The following is a 15,531-nucleotide window of genomic DNA, read 5'->3' as shown; positions in this document are numbered from 1 at the left end:
TACAACAATACGTGTTCCATCGATTGCTTTAAAATTTAGAAATACACCTCCTACAGCAGAAGGGATATTAAGGTTCAAACCAACGCTAAAATATCGGAATGACGGCGTTTAAGAAGGACCGCGTCCGACATTTTAATTTGGATTAATTAAGTTATGACGCGGTCAATCTGATTAAAAGGTACGTCAATGATACAACAATACGTGTTCCATCGATTGCTTTAAAATTTAGAAATGCACCTCCTACAGCAGAAGGGATATTAAGGTTCAAACCAACGCTAAAATATCGGAATGACGGCGTTTAAGAAGGACCGCGTCCGACATTTTAATTTGGATTAATTAAGTTATGACGCGGTCAATCTGATTCAAATTAACGTCAATGATACTTCAATAAAAGTTCCATCGATTGCTATAAAATTTAGAAATGCACCTCCTACAGCAGAAGGGATATTAAGGTTCAAACCAACGCTAAAATATCGGAATGACGGCGTTTAAGAAGGACCGCGTCCGACATTTTAATTTGGATTAATTAAGTTATGACGCGGTCAATCTGATTAAAAGGTACGTCAATGATACAACAATACGTGTTCCATCGATTGCTTTAAAATTTAGAAATGCACCTCCTACAGCAGAAGGGATATTAAGGTTCAAACCAACGCTAAAATATCGGAATGACGGCGTTTAAGAAGGACCGCGTCCGACATTTTAATTTGGATTAATTAAGTTATGACGCGGTGAATCTGATTCAAATTAACGTCAATGATACTTCATTTAGTGTTCCATCGATTGCTATAAAATTTAGAAATGCACCTCCTACAGCAGAAGGGATATTAAGGTTCAAACCAACGCTAAAATATCGGAATGACGGCGTTTAAGAAGGACCGCGTCCGACATTTTAATTTGGATTAATTAAGTTATGACGCGGTGAATCTGATTCAAATTAACGTCAATGATACTTCAATTAGTGTTCCATCGATTGCTATAAAATTTAGAAATGCACTTCCTACAGCAGAAGGGATATTAAGGTTCAAACCAACGCTAAAATATCGGAATGACGGCGTTTAAGAAGGACCGCGTCCGACATTTTAATTTGGATTAATTAAATTATGACGCGGTCAATCTGATTCAAATTAACGTCAATGATACTTCAATAAGTGTTCCATCGATTGCTATAAAATTTAGAAATGCACCTCCTACAGCAGAAGGGATATTAAGGTTCAAACCAACGCTAAAATATCGGAATGACGGCGTTTAAGAAGGACCGCGTCCGACATTTTAATTTGGATTAGTTAAGTTATGACGCGGTGAATCTGATTCAAATTAACGTCAATGATACTTCAATTAGTGTTCCATCGATTGCTATAAAATTTAGAAATGCACCTCCTACAGCAGAAGGGATATTAAGGTTCAAACCAACGCTAAAATATCGGAATGACGGCGTTTAAGAAGGACCGCGTCCGACATTTTAATTTGGATTAATTAAGTTATGACGCAGTCAATCTGATTCAAATTAACGTCAATGATACTTCAATAAGTGTTCCATCGATTGCTATAAAATTTAGAAATGCACCTCCTACAGCAGAAGGGATATTAAGGTTCAAACCAACGCTAAAATATCGGAATGACGGCGTTTAAGAAGGACCGCGTCCGACATTTTAATTTGGATTAATTAAGTTATAACGCGGTGAATCTGATTCAAATTAACGTCAATGATACTTCAATTAGTGTTCCATCGATTGCTATAAAATTTAGAAATACACCTCCTACAGCAGAAGGGATATTAAGGTTCAAACCAACGCTAAAATATCGGAATGACGGCGTTTAAGAAGGACCGCGTCCGACATTTTAATTTGGATTAATTAAGTTATGACGCGGTCAATCTGATTCAAATTAACGTCAATGATACTTCAATAAAAGTTCCATCGATTGCTATAAAATTTAGAAATGCACCTCCTACAGCAGAAGAAATATTAAGGTTCAAACCAACGCTAAAATATCGGAATGACGGCGTTTAAGAAGGACCGCGTCCGACATTTTAATTTGGATTAATTAAGTTATGACGCGGTCAATCTGATTAAAAGGTACGTCAATGATACAACAATACGTGTTCCATCGATTGCTTTAAAATTTAGAAATGCACCTCCTACAGCAGAAGGGATATTAAGGTTCAAACCAACGCTAAAATATCGGAATGACGGCGTTTAAGAAGGACCGCGTCCGACATTTTAATTTGGATTAATTAAGTTATGACGCGGTGAATCTGATTCAAATTAATGTCAATGATACTTCAATTAGTGTTCCATCGATTGCTATAAAATTTAGAAATGCACCTCCTACAGCAGAAGGGATATTAAGGTTCAAATCAACGCTAGAGAAATAGGCCTGGCCATAGATAAGCAAGATTATAGAGCGATTTTATAGATAAGCAGAATTATAGATAAGGTCCTTTATCCATAATACCATTTTTTATAGATACCAAAATTATGGAGCGATTTTTATAGATCCACTGTACTTAACCTCGCCTTTTTTCCTTGCCTCCGGCGTTTTTACAGAGCCTCGTTCACCACCCGTCCTTTTATGGATACTTACAATGGGTCCCCCTCTTTTTTTCCGACAATAGCAAGCCAAGAATGCCACTCGCTCTTTTTTTGTAGGAATAAGTCGACGCGCCAGAGCCTCGTTCACCACCCGTCCTTTTATGGATACTTACAATGACCGTTAAAGCCGCTGACTTCTACGCGCCAGGGGTCCCCCTTTTTTCCGACAATAGCAAGCCAAGAATGTTGCTCTTTTTTGTAGGAATAAGTCGACGCGCATTCAATTGCCTAATATTAGTTGAATAACAAGACATATATTTTTTTCATTTTTTAATTTTGATAATACACCAGGCTAGGTAGCTGAGTAAAACACAAGAAGAACAAGTTATACGCTTGAAGAGCAGATGACAGGTTACGCCTCTCAATTAGATTAGTATAATCGCTTATAATATTGAACGGACTCGAATAACAACCAAATTTACGCATTACGTCTGGAAATATATCAGAATCTCCTTGGCCGAAATGGATCTCTTCAAAATCTTCGCTGTCAGGGTAGCCGGCAACTCGTTGAACGTGAAGTTTGAGAACTTCGAACATCGCTTCAATACAGGGCCTCTCCTTCTCAATTTCAGTCAAATGTTTGTCGACGGCGTGGATACATAAATTTAAAGCTAGGATACCCGCTTCCCCAAGTTGGAATTCCTCTTTTTTCCCGAAACTTTTATAAGCCAAAAGAGTAACGTTTCCTTTACTAGCTAAAAGTTCAAAAGTACGACCCCCAATTTTGGCAAGCTCGAGACTAAATTTATTTTTCTCAACTTCTCTAGTATGTGATTCAATGAGATACCAATTTTGATACATCTTATTAAAAGCTACAGGCGGGAGGCATATCGAGGATTGGAAAGTAACGTCGTTGAAAAAGAATATTTCCAGGTCCTCACCTTTTAAGCCAATTGATAGACACGAATTTTTTCCTAAACGCCAGCGAAAATTGATTTTCCGCTGAAAGTTAGCATCTTGTTTCCTGCTACCCAAATCGTAAGACATCTTAACGCTTCGAAACCCGAATACGAAATGACGCAAACCCGGGAGCTCCCCCCGGTATTAATATCTCTCGGATGACTCATGCACCCCGGGGAAAAAATATATCGCGCCCGGGCAAGATTTTTTATTAAGTAAATTCCGAAATATACTGCTGAAATTTCAAAAAAAGAAGAAGTACTAAAGGGGTTTCTAACTATATTAGGGGGCTTCTTTTTTACCCTTCCATCACTGATTGTTTCAAAAAAATTATAGGTGGAATAAGAACGAGTATTTGATTTTTTAAAAAATTTACCTGGAAAAAAGAAATAGGTTTTAATAAAATTTCCGGAGCACCGATTAAAAAAGTAAGACATACTCAAGACATTAATCGGCCCCATCGACCAGCGCCGCGGCTAGAATGGCCTGGACCGCGTCGAGGACCACGTCCGGTAACTCCGCGGTAGGCTAAAGAAATATTATTTTCATTATTAATATTAATATTTTAGATTAGTTAAATTTCTTCTTACGCAACGACGACCTCGTAATATCCCCCGCCCACCGGGGAGTTGACAGCCGCTAACGATAAAAATATATTTAAAAAAATAACCGATATTTTATAGGATAATAACTTACGGGTCGGGTATGACGGGGCGGCCACTCCCGTACCCCGGCACGGGGAGGGCAGGCCTGTTCACCGGGACAGGACGACCATGCCCGTACCCCGGAATTCGCGGGGGTGGTCCTCGACTAATGAAAATCATATTTTTTAAGAAATGTAAAAAAATTAGACCAAATGCGACTCACGCTTCTGCGACGGGGGCATTAGCTAGTCCACGCGCCAGCCAGTACCGCATTATCCCCGTCCCCATTCCTCTTCGACCTCCAGCGGGGCTATGATATTTACATATTTTTTAAAGAAATGTAAAAGAAATTTGACCAATTTCAACTTACACTGCCGCCGGAATGGGGGGAGGGGGGACGTTATTTTCCGCGACTTCGGGACTAACGAAAATCATTTTTTAAGAAATGTAAAATAAAAAATAGGCCAAATTTTAGCTTACATTGACTCTTGCTGCTCGTCGTCGGAAGACATTTTTGGAAATGAAGCCAGAGAATTCTAGCACTAGCGGTCAAAAAAAGATGACAATGAGCAAGTCGAGAGAAGGGGGGTGTCCGCAGGGGTTGAATCACCCACACCTGCAAGTAGAAACTGCCGCGGGCCAAACGGCGAGGGGACAATACCCGACTTTTTTTCCATAGAAAGGAGTAAAATGGTGGAAATAGATGTCAAAAAATAAGCTTACTAGGATTTATTTAAAAAGACGCTTTTTTCGAAAAAACATTTTTTATTGAAAAAACAATTTACAAGAAAATATAAAGAAAATATAAAGTTTTTTAAATCCAAGGAGGCGAAACAGGCGGTGAATTGAGGAGGTCAGAGCTGTAAAAAAAACATTTAGTTTTTTAAAAAAATATACTTTTTCTAAAAAAAAAAACGAACTTACGAAGGTATAATTGGAGGAGAAGGAACGGCGACTTCGGGGTCGATAAGAAAATTAGGGATGGGCGGCGGCGCGATTAAACTGATTTCGAAAAAAATGTTAGAACCCTTAATTTATATCTGAAAATTAAAATCAAATACCCCAAGTCCACGGCGAACGCCGTCTCGGCGAAATCGCCCGCTACCACCGAGGTGACATGGGCAATCGCGGCGTTCTGGGCCGCCCAGGCAAGATCGACCACCACCTGGAAGTCCAGAGCGGTGGCTTGAAGGGAAGGCGGATCATGGTGATCAACCGAAAAAAGCCTAAGAGAGTCGCCCATGTTACGTGTCGCATTAAATGCACCGCGTAACACGGCGGCCAAAGAGATTAAAGACGCCACATAACGGTGGTCGCCCGGAATAACGGCGGGGAGAGCAAGGAGTGCCGGTGGTGAAAGAGCCAGCGGGGGCGATGAGGGAGATGATGAAAGCGGGCTTTAGAAAAACAAAATGATTTAGGATATTTTTTTTAAAAAGGGGTTAAAGATTTTTTAAAAAACCTACTCGGGAGAAATTATCACCACATCAGGTGACGAAGGAAGGAGAATGTTGTCGTTCCATTGAGAAAAGCCAGGAACGGGGCTTGCAGGTGAATAACTAGGTAAAAAAATATAAAATTACAATAACGAAAATATATATAAAATATCAAAAAACTCACGAAATAGAGGTAAGAGCCTCCAACTCTTCCCTAGAGGAGGAATTCGAGGATGATGAAGAGAGTGAACGACTAGATAAAATTTAAAAAGTTAGAATTAAAATAACCAAGTGAAATAAAAATTTGAAAAAACTTACCAGCGTTTTCGGGAATTCCCGGAGGCCATATTTTTTTTACTGGACTTGTTCTGACTATCGGTAAATTCGCGAGGCTAGATATACCGGTCATTTTAAGGGGCGGGGTCGAAACCCGGATGACCTCTGGGGGTAACCCTCTAAGGAGTTTCATTGGACCCACGCTTAATTTACCGCTAGAGATTGTCACGAAATCTAGACAGTTTTCCTCACCAAATAAAATCGCCTCCGAGTTATTGAATACAACCGGAGAGTTTACGACTTAAGGTTAACTTTCAATAAAAGGAGGAATTTTTATAGCGAACGGGGAAAAATACAAAAGACAGGAATGTTATTTTTTTATACAATGTCACGATTATTATTTCTAAAGCGAGATTTTACGAATCAGAAAAGCTGTCGATGAATTTAGGGTCGTAATACGAGCGGTTCAAATTCTGAGTAATGGCCTTGTTTTTCAAAAAACCGTGGGAAATATTTTACCCGAATAATATTACGACTTGGATAGACACGATTCATTTTTCCACCCCCCTTCATGTCTGGAATACCATCCCCCGATGGGAAGGGGGGTCTTAAAAGCGAGACCATAAATAGACCCGGGACCCGATTAAAAAGTCCCATTCGAAATTTTTTAACCGAAAAATATGGAACTAGATTTCCTTAACGCACTCCGCGATTTTAAATCTGATACACGCCCGGTAAGCCTTGATTTCTTATACCGGTTCTTTTACTTTTTGACTTCGTTAACCCTTTGCCCTCACGAATTACCGCGTGAATTACCTAAATGTTTGAAAGATTTGGAATTGGTACGCGTTTTTATTGAACTTATTGACTACCTTAAACTTATACCTCTAGCCCCGCGAAATTGTAATAATCTAAGAGAATTGGAATCGCTAATCGATAATGTCCCATCCGAGATTAAAACCCCGACCTTCTTAGCTGAATGCGAGAAACAACGCGATGTATTAAACGAATTCGAGGAATATGTCGACTTCGATTATAATTGGTCTAGCCAATCAAACGATCCAACGGTCACTCAACCACGTGAATTACCGGTTAACCCCGCCCCCGTTGATGACATTTCGTTAGACGCCGATTTCCCGTTCTCAAATAATTTATGGATGTCCCCGGTTGAAAAGATATCAGATAACGAGAGCTCTTCCGCTTCGAGTGACGAGATAAAATTCATAAAATGTTTTAACCCTTCCGAAAAATCACCCGAATTAAATAACCCCGAAAAAGAGATGACGAATTCCGAAACATTTACGGACGATTTTTCACTCCCAGCGGAATATTCACAATTTGAAAAAACTTTACTAATCAGGTCGAGTCCCGCGACCCCTCCTCTAGAAATTACTCGACTTTCCCCGGAAAAAAGCCCAGAATGGGGGCACTCCAGCCTATTCTCGCAATTTTCGCAGCTTGAAAAAGCAATACTAATTAACGGCAAAGCCGAAACCAGCGGACATTCGGTAGACCTCGAAAATATTATCCCTAGCGCACCCGATAAATGTCCTTCAAGGCGGGACCTTAAACCCTCAAAGACTTCCCTACTAGAAGATATTATTAGAGAAACAATCGGGGCTGAACTTGAAGGAACGAATATTTTTAAAAACAATGATGAAACGGGGGCCCCGGAAAACAATTTAGACTCGCTTAATGACGACTTATTTTTACCGTCTGAAGAAGAAAATTGGTTAGCGGAATTCCCTTTAAACGAGACGTCAAAACTCCCAGCTGACAGCCCCGCGACACGTGGCCTAGCTATATCGAGCGTTTCCCCGGAAGCCTCCGCGCGCGAGGAGGAGACGAGAGAGTCGCTCCTTGCCTCGCCAAATATAGGAGCGCTATCGCCATCTGGCGTCGACGCCGCTAACTATTTTAATAAGGAGGAAAATAAAATTTTAAATCCGGAAGTAGATACTTTTCTCGACTTGAAAAATATTTCGCCGGAATTTCACGAGGGTTCAAGCGTTAATAACCTAATTCCTTCTAGAAAAAGGCGATCTTTTTCACAACTTCTAACCCATAATAACTCGGTTCCTGAAGCGGATTTAGGGTTAGATTCGTGCCGACCCGGGACTTTCCCTCAAACTAACGCGGTATTTCTTAGAGAGACTGTTTCTCGCGGCGATTCGCATACCCACGCCGTTACTCGTAAAATTAGATGTCTGAATCCGGAAGTAGAAACCCCACCCCTCGATTTGAATATTACGCCGGAATTTCACGAGGGGCCAATCGTTAATAACCTAGTTCATTCTAGAAAAAGGAGATCTTCCTCGCAGCTTCTACCACTTAATTTAACGGTTCCAGGGGAAGTTTCACCGGGAGCCGGGGCTTCCACTAACGCGATATTGATTAGAGACGCTTTTTCTCGCGGCGATTCTCCATGCCCGGTGTTTTCGTCTTCACCGCGTAAGAACCCGGATCCTTTTCTAGATCAAGCGGGGCCATCACATAAAATCTTGAAGTGGGATAGCGAAAGCTCGATTTCATCATTTAACTGGTATTCGAACGAAGATATTCCTCCTCTTTTATCGCCTCTCCCCGCGGACGATTATGATGACGTTCCACCGCCTCAAGCATTTCAACTCGATGAACTAGAGATCGACCAACCACTCCCGATTCAAGCTGGAGGTAATCAACCGGATATCGCTCAGCCTCTTCAAGCACCCCAACCCGAAGACCTTCCTGCTCTTCAAGAAGAGGATCATCTACAGCTCCCGCCACTTCCGCTTCAAGTCATCGAGGCTCCGCCCGTTCAACAAGATGGCCAGGGTCTTCAGCTGGAACTACCCGCGAATTTTGAAATTATTCAAGATGGAACGAAAGAATACCCGCTATTCAATCTCGTTGGAAGATACGTTGAAGTGCGCTTCACCGCGGATGTAGAGCTCGGGATTACGCAGTTCGTGACCTTTATTTTCGATCAACTTCTCGATGACGACCAAGTTCAAATTTCATGTACCTCGGAAGTTTTCCCGGCGCGTGTGCTCGAAATTTCTTTCCGCCAGAAATCGCAACTCCAGCCCGGTGATGTTTTCGATTTACTCGAAGGCGAGATCTATCTGGATGAGCGGGATGATTTCTGGAACTCGCCAATTTTATTCACGTTAAACGTGGTAAGATTACCTCACGGAGGATCTCTGAGGCGACGCGGGCTTAAAAAGCATATCGATTACATACGCGATAAAAGAAGTTTTATCTCAGTCCAAAACAAAGACTCATTGTGTCTCCCGCGAGCATTAATTATTGCTATCGCGTATTTAAAGAAGACGCGAAACCCCGGAAATAAAGAATATTTCCAGGAGTATAAGGCTTTGTACAAGGCCTCTTCGCGAAAACAAAGGGAAAAAGCCGAAGAGTTACGCGTCGAGGCGGGCGTTTCGAAACGCGAATGCGGGGCTTTCACGAGTTTAGTGCATTTCCAATTTATTCTCTCTGATTATCAAATAATCGTTTTTGAGGTTTATAACGACAGACCTAGGGTTTTATTCCAAGGGGAAGGGGGGAACTCCGAAAATAAACTTTATTTAATTTATAATCAGAAACATTATGACGTAATCGCGAAATTGACGTCGTTCTTCGCCACTAATTATGCCTGCTCCGTCTGCTTGGTCGGATACGATAAATTGGAACGCCACAAATGCGCGATTTTCTGCAAATCCTGTTTCAGACATCAGAAATGTTCCGGCGAGCTAGTCAAATGCGCCGATTGTTTTCGTTCCTTCCAGGGACTGGAATGCTTCCAAAGCCATCGCGAATCGGTTCCCTCCCTCTGTAGTCAGGTTAAAGTGTGCAAAGACTGTTACAAATACGTGGACTATCGCTCTAGGGAAACTATCCATTCTTGTTCGGAAGTTTTCTGTCGTATTTGTAAAAAGCACGCGCCGCATCCTCACCTTTGCTTCGTCCAACGAATTAAAGACCACCCCGAGCCTGACATGACCAAACGACGATTAGCACTAGGGGGCGTCCCTTCGTATTTGTTTGTGTTTTATGACATCGAGTCGATTCAGAATAAACAACACGTAAATAAAAAGGGGGCGTTCGAGCATGAGCCGTTTCTTCTAATATCTCAAATTGTATGCCCCGCGTGCATCGACGAGCGAGACTCCAACTTCGATTGCGGGGTCTGCATCCGCTTTAGCTCGCGACAAAAAATATTTTACGGGGGAAATGTTGTGGGAAAGTTCGTGGATTATATCAGAACTTTAGCGGATATTAAAAAAATTTACTTATTCGCTCACGCCGCGAAATGTTATGATCTCCAATTCGTTTTCAAAGCGGTTCTATCAATCGACGAGACCTTTGTGCCCTTCGTGATAGTAAACGGGACTAAAATTCTCTTCTTTAACTGTTTTAATTTCAATTTTCTCGATTCCTATTCGTTCATCCCCATGGGACTCGCCGCGTTTAGGAAGACGTTTGGACTAGGACCTTCCATGGATAAGGGTAGATTCCCTCACCTTTTGTTTAATTTTGTCGAAAATAATTTCGATCCCGCTGACCCCGTAACCACTAATTATTCGACCGAGAAGGGGGATAAATTTCCGCCCCTCGAAGCGTACGGGGCTAACTATCTAGGGGTAAAGGAAAGAGCGGCCCTTCTTAAATGGCACGGGGAGCAAATAGCCGCGGGCGGTCACTTTGACTTTCTAAAAGACGCGATTTCGTATTGCACGGCGGATGTCAATATACTCCGACTGGGATGCGCAACGTTTAGACGTGAATTCATGGAAATCTGCGACACTGACCCTTTCCGCGCTGCCATCACACTCCCTGGCGCCTGCAATTACGTCTTTAGGAAACGCTTTCTCATTCCTGACACGATAGGGATACTCCCCCCCGGAGGAATGAGAAATAGGGACCGACAATCAACCGCGGCTTTTGAATGGCTCGCCTGGGAAGAAAAACGCAGGGGTATAAGAATAGTGTCAGCTATGCGGGGGCGGGAGGCTATGGTAGGTAAATTTAAAGTGGACGGTCTTGACGGAAATGACGTTTACATGTTCCAGGGCTGCTATTTTCATGGGTGTGTTCGCTGTCAAGTAGTCGGAAGAGACAGACCTCTATGGTCAGATCCCTCACAAACGTTTAACCTCAGGTACCAACAAACAGTCAGGGTCGTTGCTCAACTCCGGAAACTTAAGAAAAACGTTATAGAGATCTGGGAATGCGATTTTTACCATCTTCGCCGTCAAGCGAAGGATAAGGCGTTTTTCGAAAAAGTACGCGCCATGATAATTTCACCCTTGAATCCTCGAGACGCGTTTTTCGGAGGGAGAGTTAACGCGACAGTCCTTTACTACAAGGCCAAAGGCGATGAACGCGCGTTTAACGTCGACATGCTTTCACTTTACCCGACTGTCAACCTTCTAGATAGAATACCCGTCGGTCACCCGAAAGTTTTACTAGACGCTGATGATTTACGAGATCTCGATTCGCTGGACGGGTTAATTCAGTGCCGCGTTCTCGCCCCTCCTAGACTTTTTCACCCTATCCTACCCATGCACTGTAATTCGCGACTTCTTTTCGTTTTATGTGGTACATGTGCACGTCTAAGATTTCAAGGACGGTGTCCTCATTCCGATCCCGAGCGGGCATTCGTGGGGACATTCGTTTCCGACGAACTGAAACTAGCCGTTTCCAGAGGTTACAAAGTGCTTGAAATGTACGAAGCTTGGCATTATCAAACAACGCAGTATAACAAGGAGACCCAGGAGGGAGGCTTGTTTTCGGACTACATCAAGACCATGTACAAAATGAAGGCCGAGGCTTCGGGGTTTCCAGTGGGGATCACAACCCCCGACGAAAAAAACAAATACGTCTCGGATTTCGAGGACCACGAAGGCGTTAAACTCGATCCCGCGAAGATCGTGTTAAACCCCGGTAAACGTGCCGTCGCGAAGTTAATGTTAAATAGTTTTACGGTAAGTGGGGACAACGGAATAACCTCGTAAAAACCGAGATCATTAAGGATCGAGAACAATTCTTTAAACTATTTAATGACCCGAATATCGAAAGGAAAAGTGTCTTGGCGATAAACGATAAGACGTTGCTTGTCAAATGGGAACACCTCAAGGAAATCGATCCGGCTTTGGCCCATGTAAACGTAGTTTTAGCCTGTTATACCACCGCTTTTGCCCGAATGAGGCTCTATACTCATCTAGAGGCTCTAGGGGATAGTATACTTTACCACGACACTGATAGTTTAATATATAGATCACGCGATGGCAATAAGCTAGTGCAGGAAGGAACATTCCTTGGGAATATGACGGATCAATTATCGGAATTTGGTCCAAATTGTCATATTACCGAATTTTGCTCGGGCGGCCCGAAAAATTACGCCTTCCGCGTACTCAACCGCGATACCGGTGAAATTAAGGAGGTCGTCAAGGCTAAAGGTCTCAGGCAGAACTATTCCACTAGAAATTCCATCTCTATGGACTCGTTGAAAGGGATGCTCGGAATCGATGTAGACGCGCCCACTCTCGAGAAAGAAATCGAAATCCCGCATCATATTTGTCGGTTAAATGATCATACAGTGGTAACTGTAAAGCAAGTTAAAAAATATAGGCCAGTTGTCAATAAATTACGCGTTATCGATAATTTCGAAACATTACCGTTCGGATATAAAGAATAATATTTAAAAAAATGACTAGTTCAGAATGAAAAAACATATCCTAATATCCGGGTATAACCCGTTTATAGAATGCCTGTAAAAGGAATTATTGGTTAATTACCCTTATACGCGAAGTTTCGGTATTAACTGTTTTTATCCATCATATTCGAAAGATAAGTCGTTATGGCTTTAAAACTATTAACCTATAATGTAACCCGTATTAGACGATAAGTCCCATTTAAAATGGCAGCATCAGTATTAAGTAAAGAACACCGCTAAACTCATATTTTTATTTTTACCCGAACGGTTTGTTTCTTAAATATCGATGTAGTTTAACTTAGAGACCTCATTTAATAAAAGCATGTTACCGCTGTATGGTCCTTTCTCCGCTCTTCTGAGCGGGCCGAGCGGTAGCGGGAAGTCCGTTTTGATGGCGCGAATTATAAAAAATAAAGATGAAATGATTTCCCCCCCGCCGACAAAAATATTTTGGCATTATAGCGAGTGGCAAACACTTTATGACACTTTAAAAGACTCCGTAGTGTTCCGAGAAGGAGTCCCCAATCTCGATGATTACCCTGGTGAAGAAGGCGAACACATTCTCCTCATCGCCGACGATTTAATGAACGAGAACAATGGTCAAATCGGAGCTTTCTTCACGAAAGGCGTTCACCACCGTAATATAAGCTTCGTATTTATAACCCAGAACATTTTCCCAAAAACAAAGGATGCGCGCGAAATTTCGCTGAACGCGAATTACATTGTTTTGTTCAAGAACCCTCGTGACCAACTTCAACCCGCTATATTATTCCGTCAACTTAGAGGCGCCAATTACCGCTTCGCTATCGAGGCCTATCTCGAGGCGACCAAACGCCCTCACGGCTATATTCTTATCGACAATAGGCAGGAGTGCCCCGATGACTTCCGTTTAAGAACGGATATTTTCCCCGACGAAACCGAAATGGTCTATATCCCTAAGAAAAAAAAGTAGGGAGTATAAAGTCAGCGGAGAGGAAGAAGTCCCTATCCAGTTCGAAAATGCCGGCCCTGGTTGCCGGACACAAAGATTTTCTCTCGGCCCTAGGTAGATCAAATTTTAAACAACGACGCGCTATTCTCCATCACGCTAAAAAACCCTTAATTGATGCTATTGCTGAATGCTGCGATAATACTTTGAAAGGGAATTTAAAGTTAAACCCTTGTCAGAAACGAAAACTAGCTAAACAAAAGAAATTCATTAGACAGGTAGCCTCTAAAAAAGTAGCCTGGCGTAAGAAGAAATTAATTTTAGTTCAAAAAGGTCACGGGATTCTAAGTATTCTCATCCCCACCGTTATTTCAGCCCTCAGTGGGATTTTAGGTCGTTCTTAAGGAAATAAAAAAATGTACGCTCAAAAGTTAGCCTTAGTCCCCCTCGACTCGTTAGGAAAAAATAATAATAATAATAATAATAATAATAATAAAAATGTTCTCATCCCCTCTCGAGATACCCCTCAATTTTCGTTTCCACATCCGTTAGGGTCCTCCGTGGATGAATTAAATAATAGCATGACCGACGTACTCAATTCCAATCTTGACATTAGGGATAAAGTTAAATTATTCGAGCAGATGTTCCATCGATATCAAAACATTAAGGATATAGCGACGAAGCCAAAAAATAGAAAAGAAACCGGGCAGGACACGGCCTTCTTAAATCTCGTTCCGATTCAGTTTAGAGCGAGTGCGAAGGACTTAATCAGCCGATTGATTAGCTTAGGCGATAAAGTTTCGTGGTCGAGTGAAGGCGAGTTGTTTATAGATCAAACGCGCGTGCCCGGGTCAGATATCGCTACGCTCGTAAGTTACGCCGTTGGGGCTATAAATAGAAAACGAACGCCTCCCCCCACCGGTTGGAACGAGTTCGACGCCTTGTTCACGCCTACGGTATCATTCAAGAAAACCATCCCGCGAGTGAAAAAGAAGAAAAAAATTACATTTTCGGCGAAACCTAGAAAAGCATCGGTCGTTCGGACTCCGCTCCAATTTAAACCCCGGGACTTATCGAAAGGGGTTATCAATAGAGGCGCGAAAAAAAGGAAAACGGAACAACCAATATGGGAAGAGTTTCTAACCCCGAGGCAGTCTTGAAAAAAATTTATTACGATCCAAAACATCCCGCGAGTTTCGACGGATTGGAAAAACTTTATCAGGCCGTGAAAGACAGAGGTATTCCCCGGGAAACGGTAGAAAAATGGTTAACGAAGCAAGAATCGTACACGTTACATAAGACCGCCTATCGGAAATTTAAAAGGAGCAAGGTTTTTGTAACTAATATTGGCGACCAGTTTCAAATGGACTTGGCGGACATGAGAGACATTTCCGAACACAATTCCGGCTTTAATTACCTACTAGTATGTATCGATACATTCTCGCGACGCGCGTGGGCAGTCCCTATAAAAAGTAAGAAAGCCGAAGACGTAATCGCCGCGACCGAGAAAATATTCGAGGATCTCACGCCTCTTAAAGTTCAAACCGATAAAGGGGGGGAGTTCACGGGGAAAAAATATCAGGATTTCCTTAAAAGTAAAAAAGTTAAATTCTTTACTAGCGAAAACGATACAATCAAAGCGTGTATGGTCGAGCGACTAAATCGTACGCTAAAGGCTAAAATGTATAAATATTTCACTGCTAATAACACCTATCGATACTTGGACGTCCTCCCTGATTTAATTCGTAGCTACAATACCACTAAACATTCCACTATAAAAATGTCACCTCTAGACGTGAAACCGGAAAATATTCTGAAAGTATTTAAAACAATTTACAAGGAAATCCCCGTGAAAAGCCGACGTCAACCTAAACTTAAAGTCGGTGACTTTTGTCGTATCAGCAAATACAGGGGGGTCTTTGATAAAGCCTACCCCGGTACCTGGTCAAAGGAAGTCTTTAAAATCACCCGCCTCGTAAATTTAGACCCGCCCCTTTACACGATCGAAGATTTAACGGGGGAGGGAATAAAGGGACGTTACTATCAGGAAGAA

General features: G+C 42.1%; 1 protein-coding gene across 1 annotated transcript; it reads right to left on the bottom strand.

Moving 5' to 3' along the window:
• Positions 1–4,952: 4,952 nt before the first annotated feature.
• On the bottom strand, positions 4,953–6,122 carry LOC149934945 (uncharacterized). The gene is made up of 6 exons (XM_090153485.1): positions 5,893–6,122; positions 5,759–5,827; positions 5,605–5,697; positions 5,200–5,535; positions 5,063–5,140; positions 4,953–4,998 (listed from the first exon to the last, which is right to left on the bottom strand). The coding sequence occupies exons 1-6, from the start codon at positions 5,919–5,921 to the stop codon at positions 4,953–4,955; spliced, it is 651 nt and encodes a 216-aa protein (XP_090009611.1). The 5' UTR covers positions 5,922–6,122.
• Between the last annotated feature and the right edge of the window lie 9,409 nt (positions 6,123–15,531).

Source organism: Leiobunum rupestre, chromosome 7 (genome assembly GCF_980474605.1).
Source record: "Leiobunum rupestre chromosome 7, qqLeiRupe1.1.hap1, whole genome shotgun sequence".
NCBI classification, from domain to species: domain Eukaryota; kingdom Metazoa; phylum Arthropoda; class Arachnida; order Opiliones; family Sclerosomatidae; genus Leiobunum; species Leiobunum rupestre.
This window is presented reverse-complemented; position numbering and strand designations above follow the sequence as displayed.

Coding starts and splice junctions, on each gene's coding strand:
- LOC149934945 (XM_090153485.1), bottom strand. CDS start 5,921: ATGGCCTCCGGGAATTCCCGAAAACGCTG. Junction 5,828..5,892: donor GGGAATTCCCGAAAACGCTG/GTAAGTTTTTTC, acceptor AATTTTATCTAG/TCGTTCACTCTCTTCATCAT. Junction 5,698..5,758: donor GAGGCTCTTACCTCTATTTC/GTGAGTTTTTTG, acceptor TTTTTTACCTAG/TTATTCACCTGCAAGCCCCG.